The 16,780-nt window shown below is 42.8% G+C and overlaps 2 protein-coding genes across 6 annotated transcripts in view; both read left to right on the forward strand.

Moving 5' to 3' along the window:
- Positions 1–1,275: 1,275 nt before the first annotated feature.
- On the forward strand, positions 1,276–3,748 carry LOC135520633 (E3 ubiquitin-protein ligase TRIM65-like). 4 transcript variants are annotated; one of them, XM_064946333.1, is made up of 4 exons: positions 1,276–1,608; positions 1,845–1,946; positions 2,073–2,211; positions 3,057–3,748. In XM_064946333.1, the coding sequence occupies exons 1-4, from the start codon at positions 1,303–1,305 to the stop codon at positions 3,614–3,616; spliced, it is 1,107 nt and encodes a 368-aa protein (XP_064802405.1). In that variant the 5' UTR covers positions 1,276–1,302; the 3' UTR covers positions 3,617–3,748. The 4 variants fall into 4 exon arrangements, with proteins under 4 accessions (XP_064802405.1, XP_064802414.1, XP_064802423.1 ...); XM_064946342.1 differs by having other exon boundaries at positions 3,060–3,748; XM_064946351.1 differs by having other exon boundaries at positions 1,857–1,946.
- Positions 3,749–3,867: 119 nt separating this feature from the next.
- The window catches only part of LOC135523792 (mitochondrial Rho GTPase 1-A-like), a 45,993-nt gene continuing 33,080 nt past the window's right edge, over positions 3,868–16,780 (forward strand). For both annotated transcript variants that reach the window (XM_064950705.1, XM_064950713.1), the window contains exons 1-7: positions 3,868–4,230; positions 14,386–14,444; positions 14,712–14,793; positions 15,350–15,393; positions 15,493–15,546; positions 15,660–15,712; positions 16,349–16,457. In XM_064950705.1, coding sequence (XP_064806777.1) covers positions 4,194–4,230; positions 14,386–14,444; positions 14,712–14,793; positions 15,350–15,393; positions 15,493–15,546; positions 15,660–15,712; positions 16,349–16,457 — 438 coding nt within the window. In that variant the 5' untranslated portion in view covers positions 3,868–4,193. The remainder of the gene's footprint in view (positions 4,231–14,385; positions 14,445–14,711; positions 14,794–15,349; positions 15,394–15,492; positions 15,547–15,659; positions 15,713–16,348; positions 16,458–16,780) is intronic.

Genomic DNA, 16,780 nt, shown 5'->3' on the forward strand with positions numbered 1-16,780 from the left:
TGATTGACTTTCAACTCATAAGTGAGACAACCAAGGCAACGAAGCCAGGGGCAACTTTGACATTGACATCATGGCAAATGTACAATGATGGCAATATTGTGAAGGGGAAAGTGAACACTGTGCCAAATCACTCTGATTATCTTAAAGGTCCATTTTTTTTTTTACCTTTATTTAACCAGGCAAGTCAGTTAAGAACAAATTCTTATTTTCAATGATTGCCTGGGAACAGTGGGTTAGCTGCCTGTTCAGGCAGATTTGACAGATTTGTACCTTGTCAGCTCGGGGATTTGAACTTGCAACCTTCCGGTTACTAGTCCAACGCTCTAACCACTGGGCTACCCTGCCGCCCTGCCGCCCCAGGGTAGCCACTTATCTTAAAGGTCCAATGTAAGACCACTCTGATTATCTTAAAGGTCCAATGTAAGACCACTCTGTTTATCTTAAAGGTCCAATTCAGCTTTTCACAATATCAAATCATTTCTGATAACAGTTATGTACCTTATTATAATTGTTCCAATTAAAAAGTTGTTTTTTTAAAAACAATTATGCTAGGAGTGGCCTGAGTGGGAGAAGAAAACTGAAAACGACCTGTTATTGGCAGAGAGGTTTGGAACTGTCTTATTTATTGGTCTATTAACTCATTTACCGTTTGGTGACGTCACTAGCCAGACCAAAACTCCATCCCACCAAAACAGGCAGAAATTGCAGGCGGTCTTTTAAAACAGCTCTTACACTAAAGGGGCATTATTTACATTTTCACAACTGCACAATTTTACCCCAACCATTTATTGTGGAAATATATATAAAACATTTAAATCGCGTTTTTGACTCCACTGAACCTTTAAAGCAAAAAAGGAGGGTGATCTGCACATCGTACACTTGAGAATACCAGGTTGGGCAAAAAAATGAATCAGGTGGCAATGTAACCATGCTTTCAGTAGGAAAGCATTTTCTGGTTATAGACAGTTTTGAGGTGAGAATATATAACCAGAAAAATGGCTGACTTGGAAAGTGTCTAATTTTTTAACAATTATAATACAACCAACAAACGTTATACACGACAAGCCTACAGTTGCATTCATTGACATATTCTCATTACACCTCTCAGCAATGAGCATCAGCCTCAAGACACACACACACACTATATTTCCCTGCTTTCAAACACACACACAGAAAAAGAGAGAATTATTTAGGTGTTTTTTTCATGAATTAGATACATGTATTTGTTCTTTGAGAGGGAAATCCCGTTCTCCAGTACTTTCGGTTTCAATTCAGGCATTCCAGCCTACACACCGAACCGCAATGGCGTTACTACTTGAAGAACTTCTTACAGATATAGGAAAATATCTCACATGTTCAATATGCCTTGACATTTTCACTGATCCAGTGACTTTAACTTGTGGCCACAGTTATTGCATGAAATGTTTAGAGGATTGTCTACGTGGAAGAGCGAAGACGAAGAAGGATTGTCCCGATTGCAGAGGAAGAATTCGACCAGGTTTTAAACTGTATAAAAATGTTACACTTTGTAACATCGTGGATGTTCATTACGACCATAAACGTTTTGCATCCACTGAAGAATTTACAAAAGGACATGAAATGGAAGCAGTAAGTTATTATATATATATTTTTTTAAATGAACAGACTAGGCTTATTGACTCCTGTCACGATCAACGTCGCTACATAATAACACGCAATTTTAAATAGGAATGAATCAGGTTAGAGGATTCACTTTTTATATTTTACCATAAACAAGTGCACAACTGTAAATAACTTTATACTAGTTATCAAATAGTAGAAATAGTTTAATTTTATTATATGATATTACATTATATAATTGTCAGGACTTTAATAAGGATAAAGCTGAAGAATGTGTGGCCTCACACTCACAACAGACTGATATCAACAGACCATCTGAGCTTGGAAGTACTATACAACAGCAACAGGTAAACATTCCCGATACAGTATTTACAGTAGCCTACAACTTCCTCCTTAGTCGGTATTCTTTTTTAAAGATTATATTTTTTAAAGATAATTTTCATGCTCCTGTGTTGTGTTATCTTGTCATATAGATGGAGGACCCTGCTGTTATAAATGACACAAGCTCAGAAGTGACAGATGACCGGTGTCCTGATGTAACAGCCTCCCATGATGGCCGGGTTCAGGAGTTGCCCATCTCCCCTCCCTCAAATGACAGATACAGTGCTGAAGGTAGACTGTAGAATTTGTCCTATTCTTGAGCCTCATTTGAATATTACTCCTTATAATGTACTGAATACTCTAAATATAATGTGCTGTTTTCACCAATCAACCACTAGATGGGGTAGCATATATACAGTCTAGCCATTCAACGATATCTGTGTCATTAGAGTACATCAGATACCAGCAGTGTAAAGTACTTGAATAAAAATACTAGCAGGACAGGAAAATGGTCCAATTCACACACTTATCAAGAAAACAAACCAGGTCATCCCTACTGCCTCTGATCTGGTGGACTCACTAAACACATATGTAAATGACGTTGGAGTGTGCCCCTAGCTATCTGTAATTTAAAAACAAAAAAATTGTGCTGTCTAGTTGGCTTAATATAAAGAATTTGACATGATTTATACTTTTACTTTTGATACTTAAGTATATTTTAGCAATTACTATTAATTTTGATACTTAAGTATGTTTAAAACCAAATAATTTTAGACTTTTACTCAAGTAGTATTTTACTGGGTGACTTTCACTTTTACTTCAGTCATTTTCTATTAAAGGAAAACTCCACCCAAAAACGATCTTTTGGTATTTGCAAAATGCATTCTACAGGGATGATTTATGTATTTGCTGACAAGCAAAACATTGCCGGACTTTGTCAACAATGAACTAATGAAACAAATACCAAAATATAGTTTTTGGGTGATATTTTCCTTTAAGGTATCTTTACTTTTACTCAAGTATGACAGTTAGGTACTTTTCTCCATCATGGTCATATACAGTAGGCTGAAATCTTTAGTACATTCATCTAATGACTTCAAGCTAACATTTTGTCCATATCTGGCCATGTCTGTCAGCAGACTTTGCCCCTCCACCCCATCCCCTGCCTGGCGCCAGCTTCTCCTGGCTCACCTTCAACCCAGCCCAGGGCCACAGGTGCCTGACCTTTCTACCCAATGAGCACAAAGTGGTGACCAAGAGGACGTCCTCTGCGTGTCACGACGGCCGCTTTGACATCAGCCAGTGGATGGCGGAGCAGGAGTTCAGTGAAGGCTGTCACTATTGGGATGTAGATACGTCGGCGAGCGTGGGCTGGGCTGTCGGGGTTTCCTACCCCAGCATTGGCCGCAGAGATCAGCTGGGTCGCACAGCCAACTCCTGGTGCCTGGAGTGGAGCAGGGACAAGCTGTGCTACTGGCACGATAACATAGGGGTGTTTATCAAACATGGCTGCCCCAGTATCGTTAGACTGGCTCTGGATGTGACGAATGGGACCTTGTCGTTTTATAGCCTGTCTAACAGTCAGACTCTGCTGCATTGTGTGGAGGAGGGATTCACAGAGCCAGTGAGGCCAGTGTTCTGGCTGTTTGGGCTGAAGCTTAACAATGCTCTGTCCTTTCCTCCTTGGGTGTCATAAGGTGATGTGAGGATGGGGACAACATAAAGAGTTGTCTGTTTATCAATGAGATAAATAAAATGAAATAATTGGTAATGAATATATTTAGGACAATTTTCCTATTAGATGTCAAAATAAAATGACTATCACCTATATGTTTGTATGTTGCTTTTTTATTTCACCCAAAGAATGTATGGAGTTTTGCGTTGTTGTAGTAGCTGTACAATATTTGTCCCCTCGCGCGCCTCGTTGGAGGCGGGTCGTAACTTCAGGTTCAGGCTAGCTTGCGCGGTCGTGTCATTCAAGTTTGCGTGCAGAAGAATGACTAATAATATCAATGTCGATAGGAGCATCTAAGATTTATGTCTGAGAGGTTCATTATTTCAAAGGAGCCGTTCGTTAATATCGTTCAGTGCAGGGTATTTACTACGAACGCAGCGCGGTGTCAGTTAGGTTTATGTTGGTGAAGCACAACTGGGAAAATGCAAACGTAAGCCAGGCCAGATAGCTGAACGCTGGCTGGCTGTAATTCAACCACACGGGAGCATAAATGATTTCATGAACGAATTTGCAGAGTTGGTCTTCAACAGTGGTGAAGATGCGGAAGGACGTCAGAATATTACTGGTGGGAGAGCGTAAGTGGATTTGTTTTGATCTACTTTGTAGTTATGTTTTACTGTCGAGCCCGAACCTGCATGCATGACAGACAGCTGGAGGAGCGCGTGATGCTGATGAAAGGACTCGGAGGAGTAAAGTTATCTAGCTAGCTGTGTTCCACTAGGTTCATCCAGTTTTAAAGCTAACATTACACCCCCACCACACACCATGATATTAACTACACTACTCAGCTAGTAGTGTCATAACATAGCTAGCTATCTAGCTAGTATCCTAAGCCATTTGATGTTTAAATCCAAGTGACATTGGCTATTTACCATCTGAATTTGATGTTGACTGCCTGTCCACATGACATGTTTGTCATATGAATGCATGGATTGCCTTTGCTATCTAAGCAATTTGCTCTTGCAAAATGTCAGCTTTAGTTGATGTGTTAAAAACATTCACTCTGACTCACCTAGGCAGCACCTGTCCACTTTAAAGATACTCTTGGCCATGTAGCGTATGTGGACACCCCTTCAAATGAGTGGATTTGGCTATTTCAGCCACACCCTTTGCTGACGGGTGAATAAAATCAAGCACACAGCCATGCAATCTCCATAGACAAACATTGGCAGTAGAATGGCCTATTCTGAAGTGGTAGGCCACACAAGCTCTCAGCACGGGACCGCCGAGGGTTGAAGCGCGTGAAAATCTTCTGTCCTTAGTTGCAACACTCACTACCGCGTTCCAAACTGCCTCTGCAAGCAATGTCAGCACAATAACGGTTTGTCGGGAGCTTCATGAAATGGGTTTCCATGGCCGAGCAGCCGCACACAAGCCTAAGATCACCATGCGCAATACCAAGCATCGACTGGACTGGTATAAAGCTCGCCACCATTGGACTATGAAGCAGTGGAAACGTGTTCTCTGGAGTGATAAATCACCATCTGGCAGTCCCACGGTCGAATCTGGGTAGTGCCAACTGTAAAGTTTGGTGGATGAGGAATAATGGTCTGGGGCTGTTTTTCATGGTTTGGGCTATGGAGTTCCAGTGAAGGGACATCTTAACGCTACAGTATAAAATTACTTTCTAGACCAGTCCTAGGGATTATTTTCCATGCAGGGCAACATTAGAATATATTTTTGCCATTGCATGCCAGAATCATATTACAGGATTATACATCATGTGTATGACTGTGTTGACAGATATATCTACTGTAAATCACGTCCAGATATGCTACTTACGTAACTTTTTTAACATGCACAGAAATAAACCACAACCATGTTCTCCTATTGGTAGGTATTTCCATTATTAAACATGCAATGAACTACAAGGAAGAAAAAGTACACTGTGCATTCAGCACCACGGACAGAACTCTTGTTAAAGGGTATGCACAAAAACAAAAGAAAGAGAGCTCAACATTACCTTTAAACTACTCAATCAGTGTGAGGAGTGAAGTCTGATGGGCTTTGACTAGAACAGTGAAGTCAGGTATAGTTTCTGACCTTGCTATGCGCAGGATGGCTCAGAGGTGAGAGTCGGTAAGAGATGATCTGTGCCTTGACTTGTATATTTCATCACTGAAAATGTCTGTTCACATACATAGGTTGACCCAAACAGTACAAACATCTGCTGAGCATGACTCCTAATCTTCGGAAGGTTTTGTTCATCGAGAGATGCATAGAACCTTGTCAGTGACATTGTTCTGAATAGTTCTCCAATCACTGCATCAGACTGAAGATCGATGAGCTCAAGTTGCAGGTCAGTGGGAGCGTTATCCACACTGAAGGTGAAAGGAGAGGAAACCAACAGCATTTCATTTTCCAACACTTTGAAATCCTCAAAACGACCAGAACTCACTGTTCAAAGCGCGCAGCAGCGATGTATAACGTAACTTCTCCTGCTGGTCATCTGATAGGGAACAGACTAGTAGTGTTGGAAAGTGGGTGAGATTGTTGGCTTCTACTTGGCGGGTCAGGAGGAGTACTTTTCCCTTGAAGGCTTGTCAATGTACACTCTACATTCATTGTCTACTTATCTTTGGAAAAAAACATTTGCGCTATTTCAAGCTAGATACTATTTGTAACTGTGATGTGTGTCAGCCTGTCATTCACTGTCTGTCCTCCTGCAGTTATTTAGACGTGCCTTCAAAATAAATGTCCCACAAGCGGTAGGAGTTAAATCATTAAACAAAGGCGAGTATTCATTGGGCTTTTAATTTGAATAACAGTAAAGTTTTGAAAAACGTATTTATCGCGAAATCTTTGATCTGAGCATGATTCCCTTCCAACTCTGTGGCAACAGTTTGGGGAAGGCTCTTTCCTTTTTCAGCATGACAATGCCCCTGTGCACAAAGTGAGGTCCATACAGAAATGGTTTGTCGAGATTGGTGTGGAAGAACTTGACTGGCCTGCGCAGATCCCTGACCTCAACCGCATCGAACACTAATGCTCTTGTGGCTGAATGGAAGCAAGTCCCCGCAGCAATGTTCCAACATATAGTGGAAAGCCTTCCCAAAAGAGTGGAGGCCGTTATAGCAGCAGCGGGGGGGAGGGGGGAGCAATTCCATAGTAATGCCCATGATTTTGGAATGGGATGTTCGACAAGCAGGTGTCCACATACTTTTGGCAATGTGAATGATTCTCTCTAATAACAGGGTTTCTTATACAGTGCCTTCGGAAAGTATTAAGACCCCTTGGCTTTTTCCACTTTTTGTTAGGTTACAGCCTTATTGTAAAATTGCTGAGAATTTTTTATTTAATCAATCTCCACAGAATACCCAATAATGACAAAACGAAAACATTATAACATTTTTAGAAATGTTATAGAAAAAGAAATGAAATAAAAATAAAAAACACCTTATTTACATAAGTATTCAGATCCTTAGCATTGAAATTGAGCTCGGGTGCAACCTGTTTCCATTGATTATGGAATGGAGATGATATGTTTCTACAACTTGATTGGAGTCCGCCTGTGTTTAAATTCAATTGATTGGACATGATTTGGAAAGGTACACGCCTGTCTACACCACAGTTGACAGCATGGTTTTTGCCCTGACATGTACTGAGGCCAAAGGAATTATCCGTAGAGCTCTGAGACATGATTGTGTTGAGGCACAGATCTGGGGAAGAGTACCAAAACATTTCTGCAGCATGGAAGGTCCCCAAGAACACAGTGGCCACCAAGACTATTCCTAGTGCTGGCCACCCGGCCAAGCTGATCAATCAGGGGAGAAGGACCTTGGTTAGGGAGGGGACCAAGAACCCGATGGTCACTGACAGAGCTCCAGAGTTCCTCTGTGGAAATGGTTGTCCTTCTGGAAGGTTTTCCCATCTGCAGCACTCCACCAATTAGACCGTTATGGTAGAGTGGCCAGACGGAAGCCACTCATTAGTAAAAGGCACATGACCGCCCGCTTGGAGTTTGCCAAAAGGCACCTAAACACTCAGACCATGAGAAACCAGATTCTCTGGTGTGATGAAACCAAGATTGAACTCTTTGGCTTGAATGCCATGCATCACGTCTGGAGGAAACCTGGCACCATCCCTATGGTGAAGCATCATGCTGTGGGGATGTTTTTCAGCGGCAGGGACTGGGAGACTAGTCAGGATCGAGGCAAAGATGACCGGTGCAAAGTACATGGGAGATCCTTGATGAAAACCTGCTCCAGAGCACTCAGGATCTCAGACTGGGGCGAAGGTTTACCTTCCAACAGGACAATGACCCTAAGCACACAGCCAAGACAACGCAGGAGTGGCTTCGGGACAAGTCTCTGAATGTCCTTGATTTGCCCAGCCAGAGCCCGGACTTGAACCTGATCAAACATCTCTGGAGAGACCTGAAAATAGCTGTGCAGCAACGCTCCCCATCCAACCTGACAGAGCTTGATAGGATCTGCAGAGAAGAATGGGAGAAACTTCCCAAATACAGGTGTGCCAAGCTTGTAGCGTCATACCCAAGAAGACTCAAGGCTCTAATCGCTGCCAAAGGTGCTTCAACAATGTACTGAGTATAGGGTCTGAATACTTACAGGTGAAGTCGGAAGTTTACATACACCTTAGCCAAATACATTTAAACTCAGTTTTTCACAATTCCTGACATTTGATCAAAAGATTCCCTGTCTTAGGTCAGTTAGGCTCACCACTTTATTTAAAGAATGTGAAATGTCAGAATAATGGTAGAGAGAGTGATTGATTTATTTCAGCTTTTATTTATTTCACCACATTCCCAGTGGGTCAGAAGTTACTCAATTAGTATTTGATAGCATTGCCTTTAACTTCTTGGCGCACCCATCACGTTATTTGGATCATTTTTGTCAACATCCGCTGAATTGCAGAGCGCCAAATCCAAACTAAATTACTAAAAATATTTAACTTTCATGAAGTCACAAGTGCAATATAGCAAAACACCGCTTAGCTTGCTTTTAATCCACCTGGCATGTCAGATTTCAAAAAAGCTTTACAGCAAAAGCTATCCAAGCGTTTATGTAAGGACAGCAGCAAAGTAGATTGGTCATGAAAGGCAATAAAATGAATTGCTTACCTTTGATCTTCGGATGTTTGCACTCACGAGACTCTAAGTTACACAAATGTTCCTTTTTTTCGAAAAATATTATTTTTATATCCAAAAACCTCCATTTGGTTGGAGCGTTTTATTCAGAAATCTACAGGCTCGTGCAGGTCATGACGGGCAGACACACATTCCAAATAGTATCTATAAAGTTCGTAGAAACATGTCAAACGTTTTTTATAATCAATCCTACAATAAATAATTGATAATATTTCAACCGGACCGTAGCTTTTTCAATAGGAGAGCGAGAGAAAATGTCTGCTTCAAGCTGTTGCGCAATCAAAACTCTGCTGGCACCCAGCCATACACGGACACGATGTGATCCTTCTCGCTCTCTTTTCAGAATAAAAGCCTGAAACTATGTCTAAAAACGGTTCACACCATGTGGAAGCCATAGGGAAAGGAATCTGGTTGATATCCCTTTAAATGGAGGGAATGCATGCAATGGACAGGGAGATTTGTTTCTCTTAGGCACTTCCTTGTTGGATTTTCCTCAGGTTTTCGCCTGCAATATCAGTTCTGTTATACTCACAGACAATATTTTGACAGTTTTGGAAACTTTAGAGTGTTTTCTATCCTAATCTGACAATTACACTGGGGCAAAAAAGTATTTAGTCAGCCACCAATTGTGCAAGTTCTCCCACTTAAAACAATGAGAGTGGCCTGTAATTTTCTTCATAGGTACACTTCAACCATGACAGACAAAATGAGAAAAAAAATCCAGAAAATCACATTGTAGCTGGTGTAACTGAGTCCGGTTTGTAGGCCTCCTTGCTTCCACATGCTTCTTCAGTTCTGCCCACAAATTTTCTATGGGATTGAGGTCAGTGCTTTGTGATGGCCACTCCAATACCTTGACTTTATTACTACGTCCGGCGCCAACAGAGATGGCCGCCTCGCTTCGCGTTCCTAGGAAACTATGCAGTATTGTTTTTTTTTACGTGTTATTTCTTACATTGGTACCCCAGGTAATCTTAGGTTTCATTACATACAGTCAGGAACGACTGAATATAAAAGCAACGTCAACTCACCATCATTACGACCAGGAATATGACTCTCCCAAAGCGGATCCTGTGTTTTGCCTTCCACCCAGGACAATGGATCGGATCCCAGCCGGCAACCCTAAACAATGTCGTCGTAAATGGGGCAAACGAAGCGGTCTTCTGGTCAGGCTCCGGAGACGGGCACATCGCGCACCACTGCCTAGCATACTACTCGCCAATGTCCAGTCTCTTGACAACAAGGTTGATGAAATCTGAGCAAGGATAGCATTCCAGAGAGACATCAGAGACTGTAACGTTCTTTGCTTCACGGAAACATGGCTCACTCGAGAGACGCTAACGGAGTCGGTGCAGCCAGCTGGTTTCTTCACGCATCGCGCCGACAGAAACAAGCATCTTTCTGGTAAGAAGAGGGAGCCGGGGGGGGGGGGGGTGTATGCCTTATGATCAACGAAACCATGGTGTGATCATAACAACACACAGGAACTCAAGTCCTTCTGTTCACCTGACTTAGAATTCCTCACAATCAAATGTCGACCGCATTATCTACCAAGGGAATTCTCTTCGATTATAATCACAGCCGTATATATCCCCCCCCTCCAGCAGACACATTGATGGCCCTGAACAAACTTTATTTGACTCTATGTAAACTGGAAACCACACATCCTGAGGCTGCATTCATTGTCGCTGGGGATTTTAACAAGGCTTATCTTAAAACAAGACTCCCTGAATTCTATCAGCATATCGATTGTGCTACCAGGGCTGGTAAAACCCTGGATCATTGTTATTCTAACTTCTGCGACGCATATAAGGCCCTCCCCTTGCCCTCCTTTCGGAAAAGCTGACCACGACTCCATTTTGTTGCTTCCAGCCTACAGACAGAAACTGAAACAAGAAGCTCCCTCGCTCAGGTCTGTTCAACGCTGGTCCGAACAATGCTTCAAGACTGCTTTGATCACGTGGATTGAGATATGTTCCGCATTGCGTCCAACAACAACATTGACAAATACGCTGATTCGGTGAGCGAGTTCATTAGAAAGTGCACCGGCGATGTTATACCCACAGAAATGATTAAAACATTCCCAAACCAGAAACAGTGGATTGATAGCAGCATTCGCGCGAAACTGAAAGCGCGAACCATTGCTTTTAACCAGGGTAAGGTGACCGGAAACATGACCGAATACAAACAGTGTAGCTATTCCCTCCGCAAGGCAATCAAACAAGCTAAGTGTCAGTATAGAGACAAAGTAGAGTCGCAATTCAACGGTTCAGACACAAGGTATGTGGCAGGGTCTACAGTCAATCACGGATTATAAAACAAAAACCAGCCCCGTCGCGGACCAGAATGTCTTGCTCCGAGACAAACTCATTTTTTTGCTCGCTTTGAGGAAAATACAGTGCCACTGACAGGGCCCGCTACCAAAAACCTGCGGGCTCTCCTTCACTGCAGCCGACGTGAGTAAAACATTTAAACGTGTTAACCCTCGCAAGGCTGCAGGCCCAGACGGCATCCCCAGCCGCGTCCTCCGAGCATGTGCAGACCAGCTGGCTGGTGTGTTTACGGACATATTCAATCAATCCTTTTCCCAGTCTGCTGTTCCCACATGCTTCAAGAGGGCCACCATTGTTCCTGTTCCCAAGAAAGCTAAGGTAACTGAGCTAAACGACTACCGCCCCGTAGCACTCACTTCCGTCATTATGAAGTGCTTTGAGAGATTAGTCAAGGACCATATCACCTCCACCCTACCTGACACACTCCAATTTTCTTACCGCCCAAATAGGTCCACAGACGACGCAATCGCAACCACACTGCACACTGCCATAACCCATCTGGACAAGAGGAATACCTATGTGAGAATGCTGTTCATCGACTACAGCTCAGCATTTAACACCATAGTACCCTCCAAACTCGTCATCAAGCTCGAGACCCTGGGTCTCGATCCCGCCCTGTGCAACTGGGTCCTGGACTTCCTGATGGGCCGCCCCCAGGTGGTGAGGGTAGGCAACAACATCTCCACCCCGCTGATCCTCAACACTGAGGCCCCACAAGGGTGTGTTCTGAGCCCTCTCCTGTACTCCCTGTTTACCCACGATTGCGTGGCCATGCACGCCTCCAACTCAATCATCAAGATTGTGGACAACACTACAGTTGTAGGCTTGATTACCACAACGACGAGACGGCCTACAGGGAGGAGTTCAGGGCCCTCGGAGTGTGGTTTCAGGAAAATAACCTCACACTCAACGTCAACAACACAAAGGAGATGACTGTGGACTTCAGGAAACAGCAGAGGGAGCACCTCCCTATCCACATGGATGGAACATTAGTGGAGAGGGTAGTAAGTTTTAAGTTCCTTGGCGTACACATCACAGACAAACTGAATTGGTCCACCCACTCAGACAGCATCGTGAAGAAGGCGCAGCAGCGCCTCTTCAACCTCCGGAGGCTGAAGAAATTTGGCTTGTCACCAAAAGCACTCAACTTCTACAGATGCACAATCGCGAGCATCCTGTCGGGCTGTATCACCACCTGGTATGGCAACTGCTCCGCCCGCAACCGTAAGGCTCTCCAGATGGTAGTAAGGTCTGCACAACGCATCACCGGGGGGCAAACTACCTGCCCTCCAGGACACCTACACCACCCAATGTCACAGGAAGGCCATAAAGATCATCAAGGACAACAACCACCCGAGCCACTGCCTGTTCACCTCGCTATCATCCAGAAGGCGAGGTCAAAACAGGTGCGTCAAAGCTGGGACCGAGAGACTGAAAAACAGCTTCTATTTCAAGGCCATCAGACTGTTAAACAGCCACCACTAACATTGAGTGGCTGCTGCCAACATACTGACTCAACTCCAGCCACTTTAATAATGAAATTGATGGAAAAATGTATCACTAGCCACTTTAAACAATGCTACTTAATAGAATGTTTACAACCTACATTACTCATCTCATATGTATATGTATATACTGTACTCTATCATCTACTGCATCTTGCCATCTTTATGTAATACATGTATCACTAGCCACTAAACTATGCCACTTTATGTTTATATACCCTACATTACTCATCTCATATGTATATACCGTACTCTATACCATCTACTGCATCTTGTCTCTGCCGTTCTGCACCATCACTCATTCATATATCTTCATGTACATATTCTTTATCCCTTTACACTTGTGTGTATAAAGTAGTAGTTGTGGAATTGTTAGGTTAGATTACTAGTTGATTATTACTGCATTGTCGGAACTAGAAGCACCAGCATTTCACTACGCTCGCATTAACATCTGCTAACAATGTGTATGTGACAAATAGAATTTGATTTGATTTGACTTTGATGTTCTTAAGCCATTTTGCCACAACTTTGGAAGTATGCTTTGTCATTGTCCATTTGGATGACCCATTTGCGACCAAGCTTTAACTTCCTGACTGATGTCTTGTGATGTTGCTTCAATATATCCACATGTAGTTGCAAACCGTAGTCTGGCTTTTTAATGGTGGTTTTGGAGCAGTGGCTTCGTCCTTGCTGAGCGGCCTTTCAGGTTATGTCGATTATAGGACTCGTTTTACTGTGGATGTAGATACTTTTGTACCTGTTTCCTCCAGCATCTTCACAAGGTCCTTTGCTGTTGTTCTGGGTTTGATTTGCACTTTTCACACCAAAGTACATTAATCTCTAGGAGACAGAACACGTCTCCTTTCTGAGCGGTAAGACTGCTGCGTGGTCCCATGGTGTTTATACTTGCATACTATTGTTTGTACAGATGAACGTGGTACCTTCAGGCGTTTGGAAATTGCTCCCAAGGATGAACCAGACTGGAGGTATACAATTTTTTTTCTGAGGTCTTGGCTGATTTCTTTTGATTTTCCCATGATGTCAAGCAAAGAGGCACCTAATTTGAAGGTAGGCCTTGAAATACATCCACAGGTACACCTCCAATTAACTCAAAGGCTAATTGACATCATATCAGAAGATTCTAATTCCATGACATAATTTCCTTGAGTTTTCCAAGCTGTTTAAAGGGGTATTGTGTGTAGATTAATGAGGGGGAAAAAACTATTTAATCAATTTTAGAATAAGGTTGTAACGTAACAAAATGTGGAAAAAGTCAAGGGGTCTGAATACTTTCCAAATGCACTCCAATTGTTTAAACAGGGACCCAGGGCTCTCTTTCACATTTGCCAAATTCAATTCCCTTCCCTTCTAAAGCAAAGCCCTATCAGGATTTAGTAAACTGTCAAGTAGCTCTCTCTGGCCCATTCCCAATGCTCATGTCTTAGATTTGAGAGGCAACTTGGTATAGGAGACCAGGGATAGCGATGCTGCTGCAGTGAAATGTTCCATCTCACCTTGTGTGTGTGAAGCACAGACTGCCAATTTGTACAAGGCAAGCCTTTCTCTTCATGCTGTCTATGCTGTTTGAAGTGTGCAGAGAAAAGAATGCATGACAGGCTGCAACTCTAAAACAGTTACTTTACATGCACACGATAATAATGCAATATAAAGTGAGGCTGAGCAAATTGCCCCTCCCTCTGCCAAATCCAGAATTGAAAAGAGTCTCATTGCCAGGCGGGACACACAGCCTATATGACTTCCTCTTTGTCTCTCCCCCCCCGACAGCCAAGGTGGGGAAGACTTCCCTGATCATGTCCCTGGTCAGCGAGGAGTTCCCACAGGTGGTACGTAAAAAAAGCTTCCTGGAACCTCTGTGTTTAGTAAATAGATTTAGTAAGAATGTCTATTCAGCCTAGGAAGCACTTTTCTCAAACTGAGAGTGCTTTGTGTTGTATCGGGTAGACGGATAACTCCCCGTGGGAGATGCACGTCTTGATGATCAGCAGTAGTACTAATAAACAGTTATACATGCATTACCTATGTAGAATGTACGCTTGGAGTATCCCATTGTCTTTTTATGATGGTCATCCTTGGTTGGTTCCTTGTAACAGGTGCCCTACCGGGCTGAAGAGATCACCATACCGGCAGACGTCACCCCAGAGAGAGTTCCTACACACATAGTAGACTACTCAGGTACTGTAACTGTAACTAACAGTGTAGCAATATTTTTTTTATTTCACCTTTTATTTAACCAGGTAGGCAAGTTGAGAACAAGTTCTCATTTACAACTGCGACCTGGCCAAGATAAAGCAAAGCAGTTCGACACATATAACAACACAGTTACACATGGAGCAAAACAAACATACAGTCAATAATACAATAGAAAAATAAGTCTATAGACAATGTGAACAAATGAGGTGAGATAAGAGAGGTAAAGGCGATGATGGCAAAGTAAATACAATATAGCAATTAAAACACTGGAATGGTAGATTTGACAGTAGATGAGTGTGCAAAGTAGCAAAATAAATACAGTAGGGGAAGAGGTAGTTGTTTGGGCTAATTATAGATGGGCTATATACAGGTGCAGTGATCTGTGAGCTCCTGTGAGCCACGTATAATGTGTACTTTATCTGTTGTAATATGCAAACTATGGGTGTAAGCATGTTATTGTACATTCAAGCCATGTACACCGAACTACTACAATAATACTGTCCTGTAAATCACTAACTGCATGCTTTAACTCGCACAGAGGCAGAACAAACAGATGAGCAGTTGTCTTCAGAGATATCGAAGGTAATATTAGAATCAATGTTCAGTATTGTAGAAAGATGTGTGTCGAGATTTGAGACTACTGCCTAGTCCAGATTGTAATGGTTGTCGCTCCCTTTACAGGCCAATGTGATTTGCATAGTGTACGCCGTCAACAACAAGAAGTCCATTGAGAAGGTGAGTTTTGCCATAGTACTTGAAGTACTGCATGCACATTGTTATATCAGCCAGTTCACACTCATGTCAGCTTTTTTGTAATGTTGTATCTTCACCATCTTGTTTTCCTTTAGGTGACCAGCCATTGGATTCCACTTATAAATGAAAATACAGACAAGGACAGCAGGTGAGGGATACCGTTTAGGTTTAGTTGTGGTTCGTATGTAGCCCAGTTCCTGCATGAGCTTTGCAATTGTTACGCTATCGTCTTAATGACCTATAACATGAAGAGTATGGGGGTTGCAGTGTAGTAGTGGTATCCAATGTGGTGTGTTGCAATATTCAACCACTACCAGGGTTCACCCAGCTGGGTCACTGTAAAAGGCACTCTACATGCAGTTACATGAATGTGTTTTCTCCTAAATACATGATATATGCATGTACGTTTTGAAAGAGGAGATGGGCACGTGTCATAGACACAAGTCCACGCTTTTCACAACGAGTCATTTCAGTAAATTGACACATTTTCTCAGGAGAACCGCAGTCTAGAAGTACAAGTCACGATGAGCCTAGCATCATGCATGCAGACCCACCACTTGATAATATTATTTCTAGGAAGTGCAATTGAGATCAGAAGTATGTATTTTCCGAGGGAGACTTCTCCAGAATACAAAACTCTCACACACTACAATTGCATGATTTGATGTCTGGATTGGGAAAACAGCCCTGAATGTACATCTTTAAGACCTAGTAAATAACTCTATTTAAAAACAATCCAATCAACCATTTACAACCTTTCTCTCTGTCCCCCCTCCCCCTATAGGGTTCCTGTCATCCTGGTCGGGAACAAGTCTGACCTGGTGGAACACAGCAGCATGGAGACCATCCTGCCTGTCATGAACCAGTACACTGAGATAGAGACATGTGTGGAGGTGAGACTGCCAGAGGGCTTCTGTACTGAGTCAACCACTGTTGTAGCACAGTGACTTCACTACCCAGAGTAGTGATGCGTCGCCAGATATTGCATAGAGACTGCTGGGTAAAAGCCACTGACCTACAGTGGTTCGTCCTTTAAAGGTTGCAGCGTACTGCAGCACTGCTTGCATGGTGCCACAGAATTCTATGTCATGTTATTTACAGTGGGGAGAACAAGTACTTGATACACTGCCGAATTTGCAGGTTTTCCTACTTACAAAGCATGTAGTGGTCTGTAATTTTTTATCATAGGTACACTTCAACTGTGAGAGACAGAATC

This window comes from Oncorhynchus masou, chromosome 4, assembly GCF_036934945.1.
Source record: "Oncorhynchus masou masou isolate Uvic2021 chromosome 4, UVic_Omas_1.1, whole genome shotgun sequence".
NCBI classification, from domain to species: Eukaryota; Metazoa; Chordata; class Actinopteri; order Salmoniformes; family Salmonidae; genus Oncorhynchus; species Oncorhynchus masou.

Excerpts from the sequence above, each read along its gene's own strand:
- LOC135520633 (XM_064946333.1), top strand. The coding sequence starts at position 1,303 with ATGGCGTTACTACTTGAAGAACTTCTTACAGATATAGGAAAATATCTC. Across the intron at positions 1,609-1,844 it reads AAGGACATGAAATGGAAGCA|GACTTTAATAAGGATAAAGC; the intron begins GTAAGTTATTAT and ends TATAATTGTCAG. Across the intron at positions 2,212-3,056 it reads TGACAGATACAGTGCTGAAG|CAGACTTTGCCCCTCCACCC; the intron begins GTAGACTGTAGA and ends CATGTCTGTCAG.